This window comes from Alexandromys fortis, unplaced genomic scaffold (genome assembly GCF_014885135.2).
Source record: "Alexandromys fortis isolate MF-2015 unplaced genomic scaffold, M_Fortis_MF-2015_v1.1 scaffold_119, whole genome shotgun sequence".
Classification (NCBI taxonomy): Eukaryota; Metazoa; Chordata; class Mammalia; order Rodentia; family Cricetidae; genus Alexandromys; species Alexandromys fortis.
The window spans coordinates 1,347,405-1,374,320 of NW_026067991.1; the positions used below are offsets into that span (position 1 = coordinate 1,347,405).

Genomic DNA, 26,916 nt, shown 5'->3' on the forward strand with positions numbered 1-26,916 from the left:
GACAACAATATAGGGTTACAACAGAGGAGAGCAATATGGCCCTTCTCACTGCCCTTTTTTAGGGAAAGATTAGGATGACATTGAGGAGCAACCAACACACATCTTGATTTTAGTCTTCAGGGTCCCCTGGCAAGAGCTCACTGAACTTTATCAGTCTGTTACAGGGCTTTGTCCTTGAAAGCACAGCCCGGATCTGGCTATTTCGATCCCCACTGCCTTTCCAAGTAACTGAACATATATGAACAGAGTAACAGCAAGGAAGAGGACCAATTTCCCTCCATCCCATATTCTGAAGAAATACTATTTCTAGAAAGGTTCTATGGGGCCCAGCGTTATGGAGATTAAGAATAGTCCCTTACTGGAGCCATTACAGTGGTGGCATATCAATGAAGTCTTGACAATACTATGAAGCCAGTAGACATTGCCACTGCTCAATGACCTCCACTCATCTACTAGGATCCCTTTCCTTAAGGAGACAACCTCATTTGCTCTCTGCCCCATTTCCTCACTGCAATGTGGCCTTTACTGTTGCTCAAGATGCCAGCATGCCTAATGCAACGGCATGAAAAGCGCTGCCAACACGCTTGTCCGAAATCATAGTGTCAAGTGCTGGGCTGGAGCTAGGGGAGTTGAGTTGTGTGAGCTGTGGCTACTGAGCGGCTTATAGGGCACAGGGAATGTCTGCTTTCCCTTTCTGGCCCGGGTTCTCTACCTCCAATTGAAGTAGATCTACATGAGCTCCGAAGTCCTAAGGTTCTCACAAGTTAGGATTCTACGGTAAAATCCAAAAGTGAAAGCCAGCCGTCAGCATTCCTCCAAGTTATGGTTCTGGGGCAAGGTTCCTTCTCAGACTTTTCCACTAGTCAAGGACAGAGTCTCCTGAAAGGCTGTCAGGTTTATAGAAAAACCTCACTTTCCCTTTTATTAAAAAACATTTACGGATTGAGTTTGAGTATTGCATGGAGGTCAGAGGACAACTTGGGGAGGGTCTCTCCTTCCACCATGTGGGTCTCAGGGATGAAATTCAGGTCATCAGGCTCGGAAGCAAGAATCTTAACCAGCCTTACTCTGATCTCTGGATTTCTGGTTCTGCCTCAATAACTTTTGACGACTTTGGGGAAATTTTTCTCCAGGGCTATGGAGCAGAAAAGTCCCTATTACTCAGAAGCAGCTCAAAGACCTGGGCAGTGACTTGGAGAACTCCCTCAAGCTTTGGGTTCACCTCCAGAGCTGGGTAAAGGACAGGGCTCTGAGGTGCTAGAGGGGTTGGGAGTAGCTCGCTATGATGAGTTCTTGGAGGGACAGCCATAGCACGAGCAACACCTGAGAGCATCACTGGGTGGGGACACAAGCGTGAATGAATAAGAAAAATGAATGAGGAAACCTCTTTGCACTCTTTAATGCGCTCATACTAGGAGTTAACCCCCATTCTCCGTTTTACATCCCGTCCTTAACGAAACCCTCAAACTGTTAGCAAATCAGCCAGTCTCGGTTATGCATCCCGTCCTTAATGAAACTCTTCAACGCTTTTTTGAGACGCGAATAATTCTTAAGAACCAGTAAAAGGTGGAAGAAGACGTAGACTACCCCTTCCCCTCCCAAGTCCCTTCTTCCTCCGTGGGTGGCGGCGCAGGCTGCTCAAATTCAGTTTTCCCCGTTGGGGATCCACCCCGGGAGTGCCAGGCACTCTTCCTGCCCTGAAGTTGGCCGGCACATGTTCAGTGGGGCTAAGGGGTGTCTCGGATCTAGCGCAGGTGAGGTCACGTCTCCCGTCCCACACCTCCAGCGTCTCGGGGCTGGCGCACGCTCGTTCAGGACACCCCGGTGGGCGAGCGCGAGGTGCGGGCGGGCTGTCCCACAGCCACTCCAGACCACCTGTAGAGCGCGCGTGTCAACTCCTTTGTCCTCAGAGCCACTTCGACGGGAGCGTCTGTGAGCGAGGCGCTTCCCTCTGGATGCTAACGGGTCTTCCTTCCAGTTCTCCAGCCCCCCTCCCGGCCCTCCTCCCTTCTCCCACCCCAAGGTAGCAGCTCCCGGAGCCCCGAGCTCGAAGCGAGCCGCCTCCTCACTTCTCATTGGCTGAGAGCGTCGGGAAAGCAGTCACGTGGGCGCGCGCCCGGCCAGCTCCAGGGCCGCCATCTTGGCGGAAAGTTTAGGGGGAGAGCGACTGGGGGGCGCGGAAGGAGGCGAGGTTCCGGGGGTGGGGCGGCCCGGAGACGAACGGGCGAGCAGGGCGGCGGGCCGCGGCGAGCGGGGCAGGCGGCGGCAGCGGCGACCGAGGCGGGGGGTGCGGCAGCCGCGGGGAGCTCCTCCCCCGTCCCCCTCACCCCCTCAGCTGAGCTCGAGCCGGGGCGGGGCGGGGTACGTGGAGCCGGGCCGGGCCGGGAGCTGCTGCGAGTCCGGCCCGAGCGCACCCGGGGCGCCAGCGCTCGCCGGCTCGCGGGAACTTTGCGGCGGCGCCGCAGGTGTGGGGGCCGCGGAGAGGTGCATGAGCGGCGCGAGGGCGGCGCGGAGAGCGGCGGCTGTCCGGTCCGGCGCCTGCTGGAGTCGCCGGGAGGAGGCGAGCGACGAGCCAGGCAAGCGAGAGGAGGGGGCCCGAGCGGGGCGGGGGAGCAGCCGGGCGTTCGCTCGCTCGCTCGTTCGTTTGCCCGCTCGCCCGGGCGCTGTGCGGCTGCTCCCGGGCCGGCCGGCGGCAGCAGGTGGGGAGCGTGGCTAGCACGCCGCGGCGGCGACGGTGTCCCCGCTCCTCTTCAGGTGCGCCCTGCGGAGGGGGAAGCTTTGGCGGAACATTCCGGAGCGGGCTTGGGTCTGCTCTTGATTTGTGTGTGGGTGTGTGGGCGGGGGAGGATACTGACCCCTGGGAACCAGCTTGCTGCTTTGGCTGTCACTCCTGGGCTTTAAGGCTCTTGCTTTTCGCTAGGGAAAACTTTGGAAGGTGAGCACTTACACCCAGGTTGGAGTTTTTCCGAGTCGAAAGTTGAGGGGTGGGTGGTGGGGTACTATTGGATGCACGATTGTCTTTGCTTTAGTTCAAGTTTTCCTTTCTGTTTTGTGTTTTTAGAGGTGTGTGCCTTCTTCTTGATTCTGGAGAAAAATGCCGGTCCGGAAGCAAGGTGAGTTTTTATTTTGGAACCGGTTTGTGGCTGTCACTCGTTGTAACATCTACCAGTGGTGTGATTACTGTTTTGGAAAGGTTTGTGTAACTGCTGAATCGGCAGGGTCCCAACCTTTATTGCTTATGGTCTCATTTCAGAAGGTGGAAACACGCAGAAGTTTGTTAAACTCACCTTCTTGACGTCTCTAGTGGTTACAGAAACAGTTCATCCCTACCACGTCTTTTTTAAACTTCGTTGCTTCAGTATTTCACTTTATCCTTCTAACTCAGCACTATTTTGTGAGCAGCTGTGGGATACTAAGGACTGATGTTTAAATCAGTCCTTATCAACAAATCGAAGATAACTTGTTCTTGTCTGCTAGGCAGTCTAAAACCAAGTTGCCATTGCTTTAATTAGATGGTCTTCTACTTTTGGAAGCTATCAGTCCGCAGTTACCACAGAGCACCTATCTTCCTCCTTTTCTCTACTGTGATGTAAAAGCCTTTACAGTATTTGTCTTAGTAGGGAATGGGGACATGAATGTGGTGACTGTAGTAGTTGGCTTGGAGGGACTTTCAGGGAACTCCTTAGATGTTTTGTAGCTGTAGTATGTGCTACTTTCTTGTACACATGCAGATACACAAAGACACACAATACGTCCCTGAAATTTTAACCATCCTTGTCTTTTCAGATACCCAGAGAGCATTGCATCTGTTGGAAGAATATCGATCGAAACTAAGCCAGACTGAAGATAGACAGCTCAGAAGTTCCATAGAGCGGGTTATTAACATATTTCAGAGCAACCTCTTTCAAGCTTTAATAGGTGGGAGTTAAAGCTTTTCATATTTGTGATCACTGCATTCACGCATGATGCTTCTCTGTCACTTTAAACTCGAATGGTGGTGTGCTCGGTTCTCTGTGGGACAGACAGCCATTAGCCCATCTTCTGATGAGTTTGGTTGTTCAGTTAGGCCACTGTCCTTTCTGAAATGTTTAATAGCCAGAAAACCTTACCAGCATGTGTGCAATTGGGGAGCAGCAGTTCATGTCTTAGTGTTAGCTGGTAAAGATGGGTGAGTTGCGGAAATGTGACATGTGTTAGGAGCACCCCAGGTCGTGCCTGCGCTGCTGTTGGTGTGTTTCTCTATGTGACTTGTGTTGCTCTAGACTCTTGAAAGTGTTTGAGAGTACTCATCTCTGTTAAACTTGGCATTTGTGGAATATGAATTTTAGGCCTGGGAAGCGATGTCAGAGATGATATTGTCTAATAATTGCCTTATTCTACAGACAATACTGTTACAGTCTTGTTCTTTCTTGTATCTTAAGTATGAGATAGTTCAGTGATTTGAAGAATTGGACAAATAGTCCAGAGTTCTGAATATAGTTCCTGACGCTGTCAGTGATTAAATATCAGAAAATTCATTGACTGTAGACTGTGCGTGTAAACTGAAGCAGTGGACTTTTGATACCTTATAAAGTAGGGTAGGTCCTTTTTAAAAATGAAATTTTTTGTTTTCCATACCATCCCCAATATAAGAAACAAGTTGGTGTGTCTGACACCTTGCTTTATATACTTCACAGGCTTGCAAACTTCTGTGCCAGAGTATTTATTGCTTCCAGGATTAAGAATAATATTTTAAAAAAATTAAGTATCAGCTGTGTAACAAGTTCATATAAGACGGTCTTTCTCATATTATGTTCATTTTCTCAGTAACTCTCTAGCAGATGGGCCTAATGTGTGTGTGTGTGTGTGTGTGTGTGGATAGATAGATAGATAGATAGATAGATAGATAGATAGATAGATAGATAAATTATTGGTGTAAAAGTGTAATTTGGACACTTGTCAAATAACTTAGGTTGATGTTTTTTTACTAGTTTTAGAATTAGACATTTATAAGAGACTTGATAGACCTTAAAACTTTTTAATAAAAATTTAGTGTTACTACAGACTTGAAAACATGCATTAAGAATAAAGGGAGAATGAATGGTCCTATATCTGTCACCCATCTTTGGAAATTATCAGCATTTTCATAAGCTATAGTAGACATTTTTGCATTTATGTATCTAAGCCATGAAGTTTAAGTTCCAAATGGGGGGGGGAACAAATGAGGAAGAGAAAAGTAAATTTTTAGTTGTTTGGTTTTCTAGATCAACATTAAACCTAGAAATTTTTACTTAGTAGGGACACTTTAGAGAAAAACAGTATGACTTGTATGTCCTCATTTCATACACATGTATATGTAGTCTTATTGTGTAGGGAAGCTGTAACTTAAGAAAACTAAGTGGTTAGTAAAGTAAATAGAACCAACCCTTCCCATGTCGGACTTGCTGTTTTGAGGCAATTGTTGCATATTCTTCCTTGCCTGCTTTAAATGTTCATTCATATATGCATAATTGAGTTTTGATAGCTTTCTATTTAAGTTTGTGCCAGAGAATTTTCTTCGTCTTTATAATTTTGTTATTTAATGAACTTTGTTGTTTGGGCTTATTTGTATTTTAGTGTTTAATAGTTATGTGCTATCAAATTTTAGTGGAACAAAAGTAACAGATTTTAGGCATTTTGAAATAGATGTTTTGGTAGTGATTTTTCTATATTTATGTATTATAATTGAGTTGATGGTTCTTCTGCACTAATATAGTCATTCTTTGGCACATATTATAATTTTATCACTTGATGATGAGGCAGAAAGATCAACAATTCCAGGACAACCTGGGCTAAATAGTTTAAGGGGAGTCTGAGCTACATAGATATTTTCTGAAAAATGAACAAACAAAAAACAATACCACAAAACATATGTTGCTCCTCATTCTGAAGCTTTTTAAGCTGTTAAGATTTTTCTTTACATCTTTGAAGTAGTGTTGCATTATATTTCAGCTGGGAAATTACCCTATGTCCAAGTCCACAAAAATTGTGGGTTGATTGCTTTTCCTTCAGTGACAGCACTTTTATTTTCTGAGGTGCCTGTGGATGGATAGCTAGATTTAAAGGAGACATAGGCTCAATGACCAAAGCTAGCAAAAAGTCATTTGATAGGTTCTTTTTGTTGTGGTTAATGTTTTTCAAGACGGGGTTTCTCTCTGGAGCCCTGTCTGTTCTGGAACTCCCTCTGTAGACCAGGCTGTCCTAAAACTCAGAAAGATCCACCTGCCTCTGCCTCCTGAGTGTTGGTATTAAAGACATGCATGACACCACCACCCTGAGGCAGTTAGGTTTTTGACTGTAGTTTAGAACGCATTTTCTTACGTTTTAGTGAATTACCTGTTTGGTTTTTTTTTTGGTAGTAGGCTTGTTGTATGCCAAGTGTTTTTCTAATTTCATTAGTATTATTTATTGATTCTTTGAAGTAATAGTATTGACTAATTTCGTGCAATTAAAAGTCTGTATGAGGCTGTGGGGTTTGTTGGTGTGGAAATGCTCTCTTTCCCTCTAGTTGATATAAACGTTAGCTTTCTGATACTTTGGGGTTGTTTGAAAGGACAAACTACATTGTATTTATTCTGTGATACCATTTAAAATTTTATTTTTATTGAGAGAATGTGTGTGTGTCTGTGTGTGTACACGTGTACTCACATGTGAACACACGTGCTGCTTATGTTGAGTAACTTGAAATTCGTTCTCTCCTTCGATCACTTAGGACCTGGGAGTTGAACTCAGGTCATCAGTGTTGGTGGCATGCACCGTTATGTGCTGAACTATCTTACTGGCCCCCATTTAAAAAACATTTTAATATGTCTGAAATTGAGTAGCATCTTTTATACATGCTATATCCTTCCCTCTTTCCCTCTGTGCCGCCCAGGCAGGCTCTGGAGTGCTGGGATTCAGATTGGAGCAATCACTTCTGACTTATATGTGATATTACTAATTGGTTGTTTGGTTGTGGATTTAAGGTTTTTTTTTTTAATTTCTGCTGGCACATGAAATAGTGGTGTAACTTATAATTGGCAATATTTTCAATTTAATAAAATGTAGGAAATGTTCTGGTGATTAATTAGTATCCTTAAATAATTTGAAAATTCTTGAAAAGCGGTCCAATTTTTATTAACTTTTTAGTTTCAGGTAAGTTCTTTGTTTTTTGAAGACAAGGTCTCACTATGTAACCTTGGCTGCTGGCATAGATCAGGCTGCCCTCAAATACATAGAGATCTACCTGTCTCTGCCCTGAGTGCTGGGTTTAAAGGTATGTGCCACCATGACTGACTTCAGCTTTCTTTATAGTCACATATTTAAAATTATACAAAAAAGTACATTATCTTCACATTTTTTAGACTTTAGACCCAAACATATCTGGTGGTAATTTTTGTATTAATGAGAAGTAATATCATTCTTTTGTCATTCATTCAAGAAGTCTTTGAAAATGTAATGTATTTTATATTCCCATATAAAGTATTGTTTTTTAAAGTTTGCTGAATTAGATAGACTTGATATGGTTTGATTATATTCATAGTGATTTCAAGTCATTTTTAAGGTGTTTGGGATTCAGAGTTACCCTGGGAGTCCATGGCGGTGGAGACTTCATACCAGTCTATTCTTGTAGCTGTTTCTCTCTCTCTCTCTCTCTCTCTCTCTCTCTCTCTCTCTCTCTCTCTCTCTCTCTCTCTCTTTCTTTTTTTTTTTTTTTCGAGACAGGGTTTCTCTGAGTAGCATGAAGTCTTTCAAACTCACTCTATAGACCAGGCTGGCCCCAACTCAAAGAGCTCCACCTCCCTCTGCTGGGATTAAAGGCATGAACCACCATTGTCACCAGCTGCCTGGTCTATAGCTGTTTAGCACATCTGTTTATCTTGTGCACAGGATTCTGGTTTCAAGATCTGTCTTTAGATACTTGGGCAAATTTGGTCATGTGATTTGCATGTTTTTATCTGCAATAAATAGCAAGCTTTAATTTTATTTAAGGGAAGGCATACTGCAGACTAAACCCACACTAAGTAAGCACTCTACTATTGGGCTACACTCCCAGTGTCCCCAAGCTTTTGTTTGTTTGTTTTACTTATTTTTAACTTTTTACATATATACAGTTCATACCACTTATTCTTTCACCTTCAACTTACCCTGGATCACCCCATCTTCTTGCTGTCTTTTTTTTCCCAATAAGTCACTGAGTTTAATTAACACTGCTTATATGTGCATGGGCAACATATCAGTGGCCACACACACAATCACACAAAGAAAATGATTCTCTCCCAGCAACCATTCACTGTCAGTAGCTTTCCAGCTAGCTGTGGGCTCTTAAACCCCTTGCCGATGCGTCCTGGAATTCTACCAGCTTACCTTGTGTAGGTCTTGTGCAGGCAGCTATGGCAGCTGTGAGCTCATGCATGCACTGGCCATACCCTGTCCAGAAGACAGCATTGCCACCTCCTCTTCTTTCTTTCCCTCTTCTGCAGTGTTCCCTGAGCCTTGGTGGGAAAGGACCTGTTGATAGAGAGATCCTATTTAGGGCTAAGCATCCATAGTCTCTTACTCTGAGCATTTTGGTTAGTAATGAGCCTCTGCGTTAACTACTGCCCACTGTAAAAAGAAACCTCTGGCCAAGGTTAAGAGCCGCACAGACCAGGGCCAGGGTAACTGTGCATGTGGAGAGGCTGTAGTGAGCTGGACTGTGGTGATGCACGCCTTTAATCCCAGGACTTGGGAGGCAGAGGCAGGTGGACCTCTGTAAATTTGAGGTCAGCCTGATCTACAGAGCAAGTTCCAGGAAGGCTCCAAAGCTACACAGAGAAACCCTATCTCAAAACAAAAGTTAAATTTTAATGTGTATATTTGAGGTTTACAAAATGATGTTGATAGAAAAATTAACAATTAGTGTATCATCTTGCATACTTTCATTTTTAGTCAAAAGCAACTAAAATCTGCTTAATCTAACAAAAATCCCTAATACTGTACATTTTATTGGCCTTAGTCCTCATGTTGAAAATTAGATTTCTAAATTTGTTCATCAAAAATACTCTACACGTTTTAACACTCTTTTCCTAGGCCTCCTTCACTAACAGATTCATCCTAGTTTCCATATTTGAGTTTTACTTTCTTTCTTAAGCATTCAACACATAAGTGAAATCAGGCAGTGTTTTTATATGTCCAGTTTATTTTATTTAGCACGGTATCTCTGGGTTCATTCATGTTGTAATAGATGAAACTTTTTGTTACAGAATGAATTTGTGTGTTTGCATGTATGTATATGTGTGCATATATACACACAGCACATTTTTAAAGCTTTTGGTCCATTCATGAACATTTTGTTTCTGTGTCTTAGGCTTAGTGATGCTACAGTGAACATGGGTGTGTACATATCCTTACAAGCTGGTGGTTTTACCTCCTTTGGATATATCTGTCTCCAAAAGTGGGTTTCCTGGATTCTATGATAGTTCTATTTTTAATTTATTTGGGAAATTAATATTGTTTTTCATAATGGCTTCAGATCTGAATTCCTACCACTAGTGTAGCATGGTTCTCTTTTTATCCTTGCCACCATTTGTTATCTTTTGTGTTTGTGATGATGGACATCCTTATAAGTGTAAGATGTTGTCTCATAATGGCTTTAAATGGTTTTGAACTCCTTTCTATCATCCCCCTTTGTCACTTTTATGTCAACGGAAAAAATATGTTTAGATTTTTTTTTTTTTTTTTTTTGGATTTTCGAGACAGGGTTTCTCTGTGGTTTTGGAGCCTGTCCTGGAACTAGCTCTTGTAGACCAGGCTGGTCTCGAACTCACAGAGATCCGCCTGCCTCTGCCTCCCGAGTGCTGGGATTAAAGGCGTGCGCCACCACCGCCCTGCTTGTTTAGATCTTCTGATTCCTTTTAATTGAAGCTTTTTAGTTTGTTTGTTTTTTTTTTTTCTAGCCAAGACCTCAAATAACCCATGAAAACTGTTGCTGGGAATGATATAAAAAGTAATAATGGCTACATTTCAAATATTTTATTTAGTCCTCAGTCCTGTGAGGTATAGTCACCAATTAGGTGATTTTTATCATTTTATAGATAGTCTGAGGCACTAAGAAATAGCTAATTTTGTTTTTGTCCATGGAACCCCAGATACTAAGTTGTATAGTGTAAAACTGAACTCTAATTTGAATCCAGAACATATTCTACTCCATTAATTAAAATATTGCTTATCATTATATTCATTGTCATTATGTTAAATGCAATAACCATAATAAGAATTTAAGACTTGCTGATCTGTAGGGCAGTGGCTATTTATTTTTAAAGTATCATTTTCAAGGAGAATGTTTATAATGATGTTGATTTTATAACCAGAATTTGAGAACTCAGCACTCTCTGTAAGTAAAATGTCAAAATTGTGGTTTTTAAAAAGTTATAACTGAAGTTACATTTTAGCCTTTTATTAACTTATATTTATAAGTGTGTATGGGTATATTTGAGTAGGAAAATATAATAAGATATGGAGTAGACTGAAGTTAAAGAGAATTTTATTTACTTTTCATGTAGTGGTTTTGATGTAATCAGATTGTTTATTTGCCTACTCCAGTGCTACAACATTATTCTGATTTTGCTGGAGCTGGATGAATTTTCTTTTGAACCTTGGGATAGCAGAGCTGTAAAAGCATCTGTAACTACTTGTAAGCTATTTCATCTGTGCAGTATGGAACCTTTCCTCTGTACAGGAAAAAGGCCAGGGCTGGAGAGTACTTTAGTTGTCATTTCTCCACTCTCTAATCTGGGGCCCTTTCTCCAGCCTTCCTGTATGTCTTTTATGATCTCAGAGAGAGTGGGGAGGGGAGGGAGAGAGAGTGAGCTAAGAACAGAGAGACAGTTACTAAGCAAGCATTCTACCTCTGAGCTATATTCACAATTCTTTTAAAACTTTTTAACTTATTAAAAAGCTATGTTTACCAGGATGGCCTCTGAAGTTGCTCTGTAGCCCAGGCAGACCCTGAACTTGAGTTCTTCCTGCCTCCATATGTCCCAAGGAGCTCCAACATTGACCTTTTTGAAAAATACTATTATTTCCCCCTTGACACCTTTTAAAATTTTTACTTTTGTTTTATGGATATTAATGTTTTCCCTGCATGTATGAATGTATACCACATGCCTACAGTGCCCATAGAAGCCTGAAGAGGGCATTAGGTCACCTGGAACTGGAGTTAACCACAGTTGTTGAACTCCCATATGGGTGCTGAGAACTGAACCTGGGTCCTCTGGAAGAGCAGCTAGTGCTTTTAATTGCTGAGCTGTCTCTCCAGCTCCTGCTCTTATGCTTTTATGTGATATTTTTCCATTTGGGGTTTATCTGATGTTTGCTTATAATTACATTCAGATGTTGTATTCTTGGCTTAGGATTCTATATATCCAAAAGTATTCAGTGTTGTCTTCCCTTCCTTGTTAACATCAAGTTTGATCACCTAGTTATATATTGTCTGATTTCTCTTCTTTCTAGTAACTCTTTCCCCTTGCATTTATAAGTATATGTGGAGGAGACACTTTAATATCACTTATGTACCTTACTCTTGAACTAAATCATGAATAATTCTTGTTTGAGGTAATTGTTACTGTGGTTGTTGAAAAGTGTTAGTTACATAATAGCAAAACTTCTGCATTTTCCATTTTACACTTGACTTTTTTTTTAAGATTGATTGATTGATTGATTTATACAGTATCCTGCCTGTAGGCCAGAAGAGGGCACCAGATCTCATTATAGGTGGTTGTGAGCCACCATGTGGTTGCTGGGAATTGAACTCAGGACCTCTGGAAGAGCAGTCAGTGCTCTTAACCACTGAGCCATCTCTCCAGCCCCTTGACTTTCCACCCCCCCACCCCTACCCCCGGTCTTTTGGTTTTTGAGACAGGGTTTCTCTGTGTAGTTCTGGCTGTCCTGAAACTCACTCTGTAGATCAGGCTGACCTCGAACTCAGAGATCTGACTGCTTCTGCCTCCCGAATCCTGGGATTAAAGGTGTGTGCCACCACTGCCTGATGACACTTGACATTTTATTTTAATCAAAAGCCCTCTGTGCCTGTCTGCCATGAACTTTGCAGTTATGTTTTGTTCAGTGGTTATCACTTTTTGCCCTAATGATTTTGATGTTTAAGCTGTCTCAAATTTAGCCCAGGGGTGGTGTTCTTAAGTTTTCTCTTGCGTTTTTATGATGTGTCTCATTTCTTCAGCACTGTATTGATTTTTGGCATAAGTTACTGCTTCAGGTTCCTTTAAAAGGAGTGTTCATGTGTTAGTCAAATGATGTCTAAACTCGGAGATAACTTAATGTACTAATTTAACATCTACCATGTTTCCAGTGTGTGAAATACAAATTGCTTGAAATATGTAAATTTTGTAGGCTATTGTTTTTGGAGATCCAGATAGTGTTTAGTGTACATTGATTTAGAAGTGAGCGGAGTATCTTTGACGCTTACATTTTGCTGTTAGATGAGCTGATAGATGTTTTTCCCTCTGCAGTGTTGTATGTCATTGTCATTCTCTCTAGTGATCTTCCCTGTAGCCCTCCAAAATGGAATCTGTTGCAAAGATAGCACATGTTCCTTCTAAGACATTTAAGGTCAGAAAACTATAGCTTTTGTAAAATACAAGTAAATATTATCTTGTGTATCATTCTGTACATACACTTTGATTTTGTAAAACATCTTACACAAACAGTCAAACTTTTTCCTATGTGAGAACTGATTGCTTAAAGTTGTCCTATAAGAAGAGACTGGAGAGATGGCTCAGTTTTTAGAGCACATGCTACTTTTGCCAAGCACTTGTCTTAAGTTCCTAGCACCTACATCATTAAAGGTGTGTACCACCACCTCCTGGCAAAAATAAATTTTAAAACTTACAAAGTTATTATAAGGTGAAAAGCTGAAGCTATATCTAGTTAAAATAACCCCAGAAAATCTTTCAGAAATTTAGTACTATTGCTTATTGACTAAAATGTTGTTTGTTTTTTCTCTGTGGCATAATGTTTGAATTTCTTCGGTTGATACTAGATCAAATAGTTGGCTTAAGTGACTAGTACTGAAAAAAATTAAAGAATTACACTACATAGTGAGATACAACAGGAAGCTCACAGTGTAAGAGGCACTCGCAAACTAAGACTATCCTGGAGTAGTTTTCTGAGTGTGTGTGTGTGTGTGTGTGTGTATGTTATTTGGTAGGCTGACAGGTAGAACCTGCTTCTGTGTATGTTTGAGGCTACTGCAGTTGAATTTGTATAAATGTGTAACTTCTCTACATCTTAAATGACTGTTTATATAACAAAATTTTTTGTTAATGGTTTACCAGGAATTAGGTTTTTAAATTAATTTTTATACAAGTTGATAAACATTATATTCATAAGGCATACAAATATGCACATCGCCCACATGTGTGGGTTGTTGTTTTGTGTTCTTTATTATATCCATTGGATAAATTGCCAAATGTTAATTACTAGGTGAACAGGGGTATACATTTTAAGGCTTCCCTTGTAGTTTGTGAAATCCTCTTACTAATGTTATATCAATGTAATATTTTAGGCATCCCCCTCCCCCACCCGCCACTTGCAAAGGAAATTAGTTCTTTCCAGGGGAATCTCCCTAGGGAAACAAATCACACGCCTTTATTCCCAGCACTTGGGAGGCAGAGGCAGGTGGATCTCTGAGTTCAAGACCAGCCTGGTGACTAGTTTGCCTTAAATAATACAAAGTATTTCTTTTAATATCTCCTGATTTGTGGAATGTTCTTTGGGTTATCTTGATCTTTTAATTTCTGAATTATCCGTTTATGTCATTGTACTTCCTCTTTTCCTTTACTTAAAGGCATATCATACCCTTGTTATGTGTTTTTAAACTTGGATTTTAAAAATGCATGTTCATTTATGGTTAGATTTGTCAGTAAAGAGGTATTTTCTGCTTGTGGTATCATACCTGGAAAGGTTGTCCTTTATATTCTAATCCCCAAGATTATTATCTTAACTTATCGCCATCATTTATGAAAACATTTGCCTATATTTCAAGACTTTATAAAGCAGTTTAGCTTGTATGTTTAATCTCTAGCTGCATACATATATTTGTGTACAACACACACATGCACTAAAAGTGCATTTTAGTAAATGTGTGAGGGTTTACAATGCTATAGCAACTTAATTGTGTATTTAAGTTTCTATTACTAAATATGTATTCAGATTTCTAAAACAATTGAAAGAGATAGGATAGCAACTGAAATTGTTTGAGCAAGGTAAAGGTTACACCACCAGAAATAAATTAACTATTAAGTTGACCATTTTGATTTTTTTTCTCAGTTTCGGTCTATTCATATGTTTCAATATTCAGTGTCAATAAGGACTTCTCATAATTTTATATATATACTATGAAAACATAATGTAACTCTAGAAAAAATAAATTATAACTAATGCTTCAAAAGTTGTTCCTTCAGTATATTTTCTCAGTACCACATTGACTACCTAGTGTAAAATAACAGTCCTTCAGTAAACCATTTATTTGAATTTTTACTTTGAAAATGTAAAGAAATTAAGTGAGTACAGTGGTAAAAATGATTAATAGATTAAGAATGATTCCAGACTTTCTTGAAGGTTCCGCAGACCGATCACTCAGATATGCATAACTATTATTTAAATAACTGACTATATTTTTATTTATTGCTCTGAAATAGTGGTATATTTGCACAAAAAATAGATGAATATTCAGGAATACTAAAATACGTCTTAGAGGAAACTACATGCTTAAATGAATCACAATTGAAAACCAGATCTACTGGATCTGTCTTATCACATGTATTCCTGCTCTCTATTCATAGTCTGAAAGTGCTCTCCCTGATGTTAGACTAAATTGCGTTCCTGAAAGTGTAGTTCAAACACAGTCTAAATCACAAAATCTTGAACATATGCATTAAATAAAATTAAAACAAAAGCATCAAGTTAGTCCTAGGAATCAGCAGAATCAGTCATGTTGACAGAGGTTTTTGTCTCACCTGGTCCTTCAGCCGTTCAGTCCCAAAGAAACACACAGAGGTCTACATTAATCATAAACTGGTTGGCCTATTAGCTCAGATTTCTTATTAACTGTTATAACTTACATTAGCCCATTATTCTTGTCTGTGTTAGCCACATGGCTTGGTACCTTTTATCAGCCAGGCATTCTTATCTAGCTTCCTCTGTAGATCTGGGTGAGGACTGCAGACTCAGCCTTTCCTCTTCCCAGAATTCTCTTGTTCTCATCACCCCGCCTCTACTTCCTACCTGGCTACTGGCCAATCAACGTTTTATTAAAGCAATACAACTGATAAATCTTCACTGGGTGCAGGATCATTGCCCCACAGCAGTCATATATATTTTAAAAAACATCAAAAATATGTTTTGAGGCCAGAGAGATGGTTCAGTAGGTAAAGATGCTTGTAGCACAAGTCTGATGACCTGAGTTCAATCCTCAGAACAGAGAAGAATTGATGCCTGAAAATTGTTCACTGACTTCTGTGTCTGCCCTGTGGCACACATGTGCCTGAACTCATATACACACATTACACACAAAGCTTATAAAAAAATGGGAATCATGTCACTTATTTCAGACCTTTGTTACTTTCTTAGTTTGATGACCCAGGAGGAGGAAATATAGCATTCCAGAAACAGCCTCAAAGGCAGGGATGTGAGGCAGGAAAGTGAGATGGAGAAGGGTGGATATTTTCAAATAGAAAATGAAACTTTACAGTTTTGGGTGATAACCTACATCATCCTAAACAGAAGACCCCACAAATTAATGTTTCTTAAGAACTAAAGCTACTGCTGACTCAGGCTCTTTTAAACACAGACCTAGGAATATGCAATAATTTAACATAACAGAGGAACTTCCTAATCTTTGAAAAAGTATTTTATTTGGTGGAACAGAATACTGACAAGTGATAGTAAGAAAATATTTGTGAAACATTTATCTGACAGAGAACTGGCACCCAAGTCCACCAAAACCATGTAGGATTTGACAAAACATACACTAAAAGTAAGCAGAAGATACAGATATCTTACTAAAGTAGTCAGAAATAGCAAGTAATTATCTATCTAACTTCAAGTGCCATAGGGCACTGCCAATGATAATGACTACCCTGAGGCATAGTCATAGTGTAAAAGTTCAAGCCAGCTTGTTGCCTGGTAGTAGTGGCACACATCTGAGGCAGGCGGATCTCTGAGTTTGAGGTCAGCCTGGTCTTCAGAGTAAGTTTAGAGTAGCCAGGGCTGCACAGAGAAACCCTGTCTCAGAATACAAAAAAAAAAAAAAAAAAAAAAAAAAAAAGTTCATTCCAATGTGGCTATTTGAATTTACCCCAGCCTGGATTACAGAACAAAATTCTGTCCCAAAACCAAGCAAACAGAAACCTAGATAGTGCCACATGGCGTTGACAATGCTTAAAATCCAAAGCACCGATATGACTTCTTGATGGCAGTAACACACTGCCAGTAGGCATGTAGAACGACACAACCATGACCATTTGGGCAGTTTCTTTAAACTATTAACACCAGATTACCCAACAGTTACTTATGCTCCTTGACTAGTTACAGCCCAGACGAGTTAAAAACTTAAACATAGCTTCCTTTTCTTGGGTTTCTGTCCACATAATGTAAATAGTTTCTGCCAACGCATTTTTAGACCCATCAGTGTTGTACAACAAGCTCAGAAACACAGCCAAGTGACCATGGACTTGAACACGTTGGAGACCATGAGTTTCCTTAAAACAACACACACAACACACATTAAAATCAAGGTATTGGGATGTAGCTCTGTGATAAGAGTGTGGCATGAAGAAAATGAGAAAACACCCTGCAAAACATCTATAGCGGCTTTATTGATAATTAGTAAAAGTTAGAAGGAGTCATGATGTTCTTGAGTAGGTAAGCAGGTAAAGTACAGTAGAACCGTACAATAATGAACATTAGCAGTAAAAGATAAAACTTAATATGTACCGTCAAGGGAGCAAAGCCAGTCTCCAGAGACTAAGTACTTTGGGATAAATTCCTAAAACTGAGTTATTTGGTGAAAAAGGAGGGATGCATTTAAGGCTTCTGTCATGAACTGCTCATGTACATGTTCTGTCAGTGTAATGTAGGAAGATTCCTAAAACTAGAGAGGTAACCAGAAGATTAGTAGTTTTCAGAATTTGAGGAATAGAGGAAATTTGAATAGTTGGGCACACAAGATTTTTAAGGCTATCTATTCTTACGGTGTCACAATGATGGATTCATATGTCAGAACAGCACATGTACATATAAAATCAGTCAGTGCACAACACAAAGTGAATCCTCATGTTGTAAACTATGGTCTTCAGATAATGACAACGAATTAATAGCTTGTCAGTTTTAACAAATGCAGCATACTAACATGAGATGTTAAATGGAAATGAGAAGGTGAAGATACGGAAACTACTTTCTATTCGATTTTTCTGTAAACACAAGTTTACTAATTTTAAAAAGATGGATGAGGATAATAAGTTTGTATTTTAAAATACAGCAGTTTACTCTGTATTAAAATAACTTCTAAATGTATGACAAGTTAAAATGTTTATATCTACATACACTCAACATATTAATTAAATGAGGGCTCGCTTTGTATATGCTAGGCAAGTACTCTGTCGCTGAGTTACACCCCTACCTTTCCCTTCAGTTTTCTCAAAGACATTTTTGTTGTTGGGTTAAAAAATATATACTTATATATATATTATATGTATACATATATAATTTATTATTTTTACATGTATGAGTATTTTGCCTGCATGTTTATGTACCATGTGCATGCCAGGTGCCCACAGAGTCCAGAGAGGGCATCAGATCCTTAGGTATGGTGTTACAGATGGTTATGAGCTACTGATGGTTATTTTGCCTTGTGGCCCACCACTTTTAACCAGGGTCACTCACATGGGCATGGATATGAAGTTTTCCACTAGAGCATGGGTAATTTACCAGTGGCTATGTCGTCAAAGACAGTGACTTCCTCTCTCCCAGCAGCCCCTCTGTGGCCATTAGCTCATCAAGGTGGGGCCCCATGATCCCCTTCCCCATCTGGACTGTTTATGGGCTAGCCTTGTATAAGCACTATGTAGGCACCTGCCTCTATTGAGAGTTCGTGTTTGCCACAGCCGTGCTGTGTCTGTAAAGAGAGCATTTCATAGCCTTACTCCTCATTACCAAACTCCTAACATTCTTTATTCTAGAACTCTTCTTATGTTTTTATTGTGGTAAAGTATATACAATATAAAATTTAGCACCCTAATTTTTAATTATTTTCAACTCAAACTGAAGTTCTCTTCTGAGTAATAATTATGTCTCAACAACAAGCAAAAATATCTAGATTGTGCCACATGCCTGTTAAAATGTAATAATTCTCCTCCACCTCTCTCCCCTCTACTCCTAGTGATTTTACTTTTTGTGTCTGAATTTGATACTCTGGATACTTGATATAAATGAAATGTAGTATTTGTCCTTTCATGTCTGACTTATTTCACTTAGGATTTATCCATCTATATAGAATGTTTTAAGAATTTAATTCCTTTTTGAGAGTAAATGGTATTTTTTGTACATGCATACTTTTATTTAGTCAGTTTTTGAGGGTAGTTGAATTTTCACCTCTCAGCTTCTTTTCTATAGTGACCATTGGTGTACAGATCTGTTAATATGGTTCAGCCCCTCCTCTCTTCCTCTCCTTTCTGTTTTGCTCTGTACACCAGGGTATGGGATTGCTGGATCACACGGCAGTTCTGTGTTTTAACACTTTGAGAAGCCACCCTTCCACTTTCAATAGCAGTTTCACCATTTTACACTCTCATGAGTGAAGAAGGGTTCTGATTTCTTCATATCCTGTTTATACTTGCTTTCTATTTCTGTTTTGTTTTCAAAACAAGATCTCTCTGTGTAGCCCTGGATGTCCTAGAACTCACTCTGTAGACCAGGCTGGTCTTGAACTCACAAAGGTTCACCTGCCTCTGGCTCCCAAGTGCTGCGATTAAAGATATGTACCACCACTACCTGTTTGTTTTGTTTTATGATAGCCAATATAAGTGGTGTTTTTTCAGCTCATTTTGTTTTAACTCTGGTATAGTTAAAAGAGAATTGATATTTTATATTCCAGTTCCAGTTGTAGTTTACATGGGACTAATTAGAAAGAGCTATTTAATGGGGTTGGGTCAATGGCTCAGCAGTTAAGAGTACTGGCTACTCTTCCACAGTACCCATATTCAATCCCCAACATCTGTAACAGTCTGTAACTCCAGTCCCAGGAGATCTGACACCCTCTTCTCATCTTTGAGGGCACCTCATGCATGTGCACAGACATGCAGGCAAAACACCCCTCCACACACAAAATAATAATAAAAATCTTAAAAGCCAATTTAATGTACACACATGCTGTGGGATAATGCTCTTGTACACTGTAAAGATTTGTCACTTGTATTAGTTTAATAAACTGTTGATTGGCCAGTAGCCAGGCAGGAGGTATAGGTGGGGCAACCAGACTAGGAGAATTCTAGGAAAAGAAAAGGCAGAGAGTCAGTAACCAGCCAGATGCAGCGAAAGCAAAATGAGAATATCTTACTAAGGAAAGGTACCAAGCCACATGGCTAAACATAGACAAGAATTAGGGGTTAATTTAAGTTGTAAGAGCTAGTTAAGTCTCTCCTCCAGCCCGGCAAGATGCCCAAGGGAAAGAAGGCCAAGGGGAAGAAGGTGGCCCCGGCCCTGCCGTCGTGAAGAAGCAGGAGGCGAAGAAGGTGGTGAATCCTTTGTTTGAGAAGAGGCCAAAGAACTTCGGCATTGGGCAGGACATCCAGCCCAAGAGAGATCTCACGCGCTTTGTCAAATGGCCCCTCTACATCAGGCTGCAGCGGCAGAGGGCCATCCTCTACAAGCGGCTCAAAGTTCCTCCTGCCATTAACCAGTTCACCCAGGCCCTGGACCGGCAAACAGTTACCCAGTTGCTTAAACTTGCCCACAAGTACAGGCCAGAGACCAAGCAGGAAAATAAGCAGAGGCTGCTGGCCCGTGCTGAGAAGAAAGCTGCCGGCAAAGGGGATGTCCTGACTAAGAGACCACCTGTCCTTCGAGCGGGCGTCAATATAGTCACCACTTTGGTAGAGAACAAGAAGGCTCAGCTGGTGGTGATTGCCCACGACGTAGACCCCATTGAGCTGGTGTTCCTCCTGCCTGCTCTGTGTCGGGAGATGGGGGTCCCCTACTGCATCATCAAGGGAAAGGCCAGGCTGGGGCGGCTGGTCCATTGGAAGACGTGCACCACTGTTGCCTTCACATAGGTTAACTCAGAAGACAAGGGTACTCTGGCCAAGCTGGTAGAAGCTATTAGGACCAATTACAACGACAGATATGACGAGATCCGCCGCCACTGGGGAGGCAACGTCCTGGGTCCTAAATCTGTGGCTCGAATTGCCAAGCTGGAAAAGGCAAAGGCCAAAGAACTCGCCACTAAACTGGGTTAAATGTACTGCTGAGTTTTCTGTACATAAATATAATTATAAAACTTCAAAAAAAAAAAAAGAGCTAGTTAATAAGCTTGAGCTAAGAGGCCAAACAGTTTATAATTAATATAAGCCTTTGTGTATTTCTTTGGGACTGAACGGCTGTGGGACCAGGTGGGACAGAAACTTCGATCAATACATATGTATATATACATATACATATATCCACCTGTAAAACAGTCCTTTCACACACACACATATATATACACACACATATATATATATACTTAACACACGTGCAATATATAATCACACACACACACACATATATATAGAGAGAGAGGCTGTCTGATAAATGTAGAGTTGACTTCAATTGGCAAGTAAGATGCTGTGAAAATTTCCAAAAATTCACACTTTATTCCTTGATCATGCATGTCAAGTATGTTACTGCTCTAGAATGATAGTAGTATAGATTTCTATAGTAGTGTTTAGCCAGGTGACTATTTAAATTATGCCTGCAAAATTTATAAATCCAGTCCTTAAACACACTAGCCACATTTCAAATATGTAATAGCCATAGGAAGCGTGAGCTTGGACAGTGCAGCCAAATTCATTTTTATTATTGCAGAAAGCTTTGTTTTGTTTTTAAGTTATTACTAGTATAGGTCTTCATTGCATTGCTATTAAAATAATGCTTTGTTAATTATAGCATAAAAGGTCACATAGGCATTCAAAATTTGAAGCTTACTTTACAGTAGTATAGTCTATTTAGATACTGATAACTATTCAGTGCTTCTGGAGGCATAATATAATAGAACCTCATGTATATTTCATATCGTTTGTAAGTGCTACTAATTAAAAATACAGATAAGACATACATATATATGCTACATGTATAAAATATGTATTCTTCATAAACCCCCTTCTTTTACTTTTATAAAAGTTACTTTTAAAAAAATATTACAAATATTCCCTAATGTGTTCTGGAAGGCAGTTTGTAGTTACCTAACTTCTTCCATTGCCATTTCTGGCTGCCTACCCACCCTAATTACCAACAATTAAGGCTCTGACACTTCAGTTGGTACTGTATCTTTACTTCTTTTGTACAAAATGCAGGACAGTCCTTACATTGAAGTGATTCCTTTTCCCTTGTGTGGCTTTGGCTTTCTGAGGAGGTTAGGTGTCCAGTTCGGGTCTTATTCTAATGGCTTGTTCTTCTTTTGCTGTACTTCCTGTGAGCTAGAAATTAGGTCTGAAGACTCTATTGAGGTTGAAGCTTAGTGATTTGGTGCTGATACCTTATAAGAGATACAGTGATTTTGAATTTTTGGTTTCTTCATGATGGTTATGTGTTAGTTTTCTATACAGTGATTTCTGGCCCATGAAATGCTTTCACATCCAATTTTCTCTGGTAATATTCTTTTTTTTTTTAAGGACTTACTGTTTTCATTTTATTTATAAGAGTGTTTTATCAGCCTGTATGTATTTGGCTGGGCTGTGAAGAGGCCATAAGGTGATAGATGCTAGATCCTCTGTAACTGGGGTTAAGGACTGTCCTCTACTAGAGCCATCTTAGCCATATGTCCATCTTTCCAGCCTAGTAATACTTTTAACAGCTGGTGAGATGGGTTGATTTTATCATTAGTGTACTAATGTTATTTTTTAACTAGTACTCGGATTTTTAAAATTCTGCTGGTTATTAAAGCTTAAGATAGAATTGCATTGTCCCTGCTGCCTTGTGAGATGTGGGCTTTCAAAGAAATTTTTATTACATTTTATTCATTATAATTGTGTGTGGGTATGCACGTGCCACAGTTTGAGTGTGGAAATCTGAGGACCAACTTGTGGCAGTCAGTTCTTTCCCTCCAGTGTGTAGGTCCTGGAGATTGAACTCTCAGGCTTGATGACAAGCACTCCTACCTTGCTGAGCTGTCTGTCTCATTGTCCTATGCGATGTTTTTAAAGGGCGTAATGATACTTTCAAAATAGTAAGAAACAAGAAGTGAAAGTTACATTAAATATTATTAATAGTCATTGTTGATGATTTATACAGGATAATGGCCATATTGGCTGTTAAATAATTCCCTCTCTTTAAGGAATTCTAAATTATAACAGCAAATGACTAAAGAACTCACAGTGCAAAATCTAAACATTATGTATTGTCGCTCAGTGTTACTAAGTGAATAGCCACTGCTAATATTATTATATTGTGTAATGATATTAATACATATAATATACTAATAATATTAATATTAGCAGTGGCTATTATATAGTAAATTCACATAATTTCAACTGGGAACAAAGTAATTTCATCTTTTAAATTATGCTGTGCTATTCTAAATATACATTTAGTTTCTTTCAGGGTTTTCTGGTTGTTTTTCACTTCCTCTTGGATATGTAGACTAGAGGAGTTGGAGATGTCCTCGTTCTTTGGTTTTTCCTAACTTTAAAAAAATATATTCATGTCAGGCTGTTGTGGCGCATGCCTATAATCCCAGCACTCGGGAGGCAGAGGCAGGCGGAACTCTGTGAGTTCGAGGCCAGCCTGGTATACGAGAACTAGTTCCAGGACAGGCTCCAAAGCTACAGAGAAACTGTCTTGGAAAAGAAAAAAAGAAAAAAAAATATATATAATAAAGTAATTATACATATATTCACTTTTGTGGTATATTTGAAGATTTATATTCCTGGTCTGAAGACTAATGATAAAGATGTAAAACATTAGTAATGATTGATCTGAACAATTTGTAATTACAATACTAATCACTGTTTATTATTATTATATGCCAGCATCCTTGGCACTTCATTATGCTCAGTTCTTAAATAGTTTTCAGTTAGACAAATCAAAGGAGTAGTAATTTTCTCATTCATGTAGCAAATTGGTAAAGGTTAGAATTTTAACATAGGACTTTTTAAAAATATATTTGCAAATTTTATACATGTATGTATACAGTGTATTTTGATCACATCTACCCTATAATTTTCCCTTCAATTCCCCTAGACTTTTCCCCCTTATCTACCTCCCACCTTCATGTCCAGTACAGTTTGTTTAAATGACCTGCTGAGCCTAATTAGTGCTGCTTTTATGTGCATGGGTATGGGCTTCCCTCAAAGAAAATTGCCTCTCCCAGCATTTGTCAGCTGCCTGTGGATTTGCAGCTAAGGTGGGCTTGTGAGCTCCTTTCCCATGCATGGGGCCTTAAGTTTTTAATATTGTGTGAATGTGTGTGTTGTGTGTGGGGTTATGTACATGGACGTGCAGGTGCCTTCAGAGACCACAAAAGGGCATTGGGTTATTTTGGAGATGGAGTTTTAGGCAATAGTGACCTCTCTGATGTGGGTGCTGGGAACCCAACTGAGGTCCTCTGCAAGAACACTGAGCACTCTTAACCACTGGGCACTCTAAACTGTGAGCCATCTCCAAAATGCTGACTTTTAACATGTAAAATACTTATGACTTTACACAGTATCCTGCAGATTTTGATGTAATTGTGACATAATGAAATGAGGAAATGATCTAATGTTCAAAGTATGTGGTTGAGCTGTGTGTGGGGTGGTGTAAGCCTTTAGTCCCAGCACTGGGGAGGCAGAGACAGGCAGATCTCGGAGTTTAAAGCCAGCCTGGTCTGTAGAGTGAGTTCCAGGACAACCAGGATTGTTACACAGAGAAACCCTGTCTCAAAAAANAAAAAAAAAAGAGTAAGAAGTTGCCTTTGAATTATGTTGTTTTAGGTTTTAGCATTGCATAGTTCAGGAGATAAAAATGCTTTTGAAATTTTCATTTTCTTTATCTCTAGATATTCAAGAATTTTATGAAGTGACCTTACTTGATAATCCAAAATGTGTAGATCATTCAAAGCAGTCTGAACCAATTCAGCCTGTGAATACTTGGGAGATTGCCAGCCTTCCAAGCACTACTGTGACTTCAGAAACATTGCCCAGCAGCCTTAGCCCTCCTATAGAGGTAAGATAAAGTTTTTACAGAGTCAATTTTTAGTGATCAATTTGTTAATGTTTTTGTTTTTTTTTAGATGGATATTTTGTGAAAATAATGAGATAACAGAATAGAGTTAAAATGTATTCTTAGAATGTAGAGAATCTCTTGATTCTGCCTTAAAGTTTATAACTTGTTGAGGTCGGAAATAGTTGTTTTAGGATATTAGAAAGTGTCTTACATGGTAGACCTCAGAATGCTCCATTTCTGTAATTATTAATGTGGCCATTGTAGTTTGAAAAGATGATTTTGCTTTGGTCTTTTTGCCTAGAGAAAGACTACAATTGTGGCTCTGAGCCCTTACTAATAGAATTTTTTGTTTTATTGGCTTGAAGAATTGTATTAAAATTCAACTGAAGGCTAGCAGTCCTTCCAGTCAGCATTAGTTTTTACATTTTTCTGTAGTTAAAACTGCCTACTTCTTTGAGTTTTAATAACTGTCTTGGTAATTGGTAGTGTTCTTTTATCGTTTGGGCTGTATTGTTGCTAGTAGAGTTGGATGTGGTGCAGCATTTTGTAATGATGATTCTGCCTGAGAAGCGTTAGTCATTTAAAAGTGCTTGTCCCTAAATTTGATTCTAGTTCTTTCTGGTTAGTACTAGACTGTTCCTGAAAAAGAGAATCAGCTTCTGTTTGATGAGTAATAAGTCAGGAAAGTGGTGGTGGGTAGCAGCAGTGGAGCACATTGTGATGAAGCAGTCAGGTTTAACTGTTTTACTTCATATGTTGTTGCATAACTAGCATTTTAGAGCAATGTGAATGAGCACAATTCCTCTTCTATATTTTAAAGCTGAAAAAAAGAAATCCGAAAGTGATGGACCCAATTTACTTGGCTAGTTTTGAGCAAATCCGCCTTTGGTTATCAAATTTCTTAACATTGAATTAATAATTCGCTTTAGTAAATCTTACACATTTCTCTTTGATTGTATTTGTGCTTTCTTTGCTCTTCTTTAAAATTACATTTTCCTGGATAATTTCCTTTACCATCTCCTGTTTTGGTTGATATATCATTTGCCTTAATAATAGTTCATCCTGTGGTCTATTTCAAATGCAGTTTTAAAAATGTTTGTAGTTATTGCTGTGGTTCAAATAAATGTTTTCCTTCAAGAATAAGTTGCCTAGCATGCCTGAGACCCTGGATTCAGTCTCTAGCCTAGAAGTGGGGAGGGATGTGGTTAGGTCATGAGGGTTTGTTCCTCATGAGTGGGATTAAGGCCCTTATAAAAGAAGCCTTATGCCGAAATTTAGGTTTGCCCTCTGCCTGTGAAAGTGAAGCCAGGGACACTACATCATATGCCTAGAGTCTAGGCTTTCTAGCCTCCAGAACTGTGGCGAATGTGCTTCTCTTTTACATAAATTATTCTCAGATGTTTAGCAGAACAGATAAACCTAGCCAATTACACTTTTCTATTTCATGTTTATTGTCTTAGTCCTAGGTTAAAAGACTTGTTTTTAAAAAAATGTTAAGGTTTAAGAACATTGACTTTTTCATGTTTACCTATTTTTTCTATTGTTTGATTTATAATATCTTATTATAAAGCATAGATTTCTTAGTTTTTATAAATTTTTTGTTTTGTTTTGTTTTTTTGATTTTCGAGACAGGGTTTCTCTGTAGCTTTTGGTTCCTGTCCTGGAACTAGCTCTTGTAGACCAGGCTAGCCTCGAACTCACAGAGATNGTGTGTGTGTGTGTGTGTGTGTGTGTGTGTGTGTGTGTGTGTAGTATTCTTAGATATAGAAGTACAGCCTGCTTAGTCTATAAAATGTTGCTTTGTGATTTCAGAGGTGACCGCTTGGTATTGGAAAACCAGTTGAGGGGCTCTTCTCTGGGGAAGACTATTTCTCCTGCTCTGACCACTCTTTTGTGGTCTGTAGTTCTTCGTCTGGGCTTGGGGGCCATAGCGGTTCCCCTTCCATGTTGGTTTACACACAAATATCTCAAAATAATCCTGCATTTTAGGCTTGGGTTTTTACTCTAATTTTATAAATTTGAAGAAAAGACACCCCCCTTCAAGATCCATTTTTACATAATTGACTTCCAACACAGCCAATCAGCATTTTTTTTTTTTTTTTTGATTTTCGAGACAGGGTTTCTCTGTAGCTTTTGGTTCCTGTCCTGGAACTAGCTCTTGTAGACCAGGCTAGCCTCGAACTCACAGAGATCCGCCTGCCTCTGCCTCCCGAGTGCTGGGATTAAAGATGTGCGCCACCACCGCCCTGCTTAAATTTTTTAAAAAATTATTTTTAAGTTTACTTACTTTATGTGTATGAATGCTCTGCTTGCGTGTATCTATGTACCACTCACATACCCAGTTCCCATGGACATCAGAAGAAGGTCTGGAACTGGAGTTATGGGTAGTTGTGAATCACCATATTGGTGCTGGGAACTGAATCCCAGTCCTTGGCAAGAACAAGCAATTCTAACTACAGAGCC

General features: G+C 39.6%; 1 protein-coding gene and 1 pseudogene across 7 annotated transcripts in view; both read left to right on the top strand.

Annotated features, from left to right (window-relative positions):
- The first annotated feature begins 2,428 nt into the window (after window positions 1–2,428).
- Dlg1 (discs large MAGUK scaffold protein 1) overlaps window positions 2,429–26,916 on the top strand; it is a 191,448-nt gene continuing 166,960 nt past the window's right edge. For 6 of the 7 annotated variants that reach the window (XM_050159729.1, XM_050159731.1, XM_050159733.1 and 3 more), the window contains exons 1-4: window positions 2,429–2,576; window positions 3,062–3,113; window positions 3,787–3,918; window positions 24,287–24,453. In XM_050159729.1, coding sequence (XP_050015686.1) covers window positions 3,095–3,113; window positions 3,787–3,918; window positions 24,287–24,453 — 318 coding nt within the window. In that variant the 5' untranslated portion in view covers window positions 2,429–2,576; window positions 3,062–3,094. Of the gene's footprint in view, window positions 2,577–2,729; window positions 2,755–3,061; window positions 3,114–3,786; window positions 3,919–24,286; window positions 24,454–26,916 lie in introns of those variants that run through there. The other variant, XM_050159730.1, reaches the window with a different exon arrangement.
- On the top strand, window positions 19,515–20,566 carry LOC126512160 (60S ribosomal protein L7a-like; annotated as a pseudogene).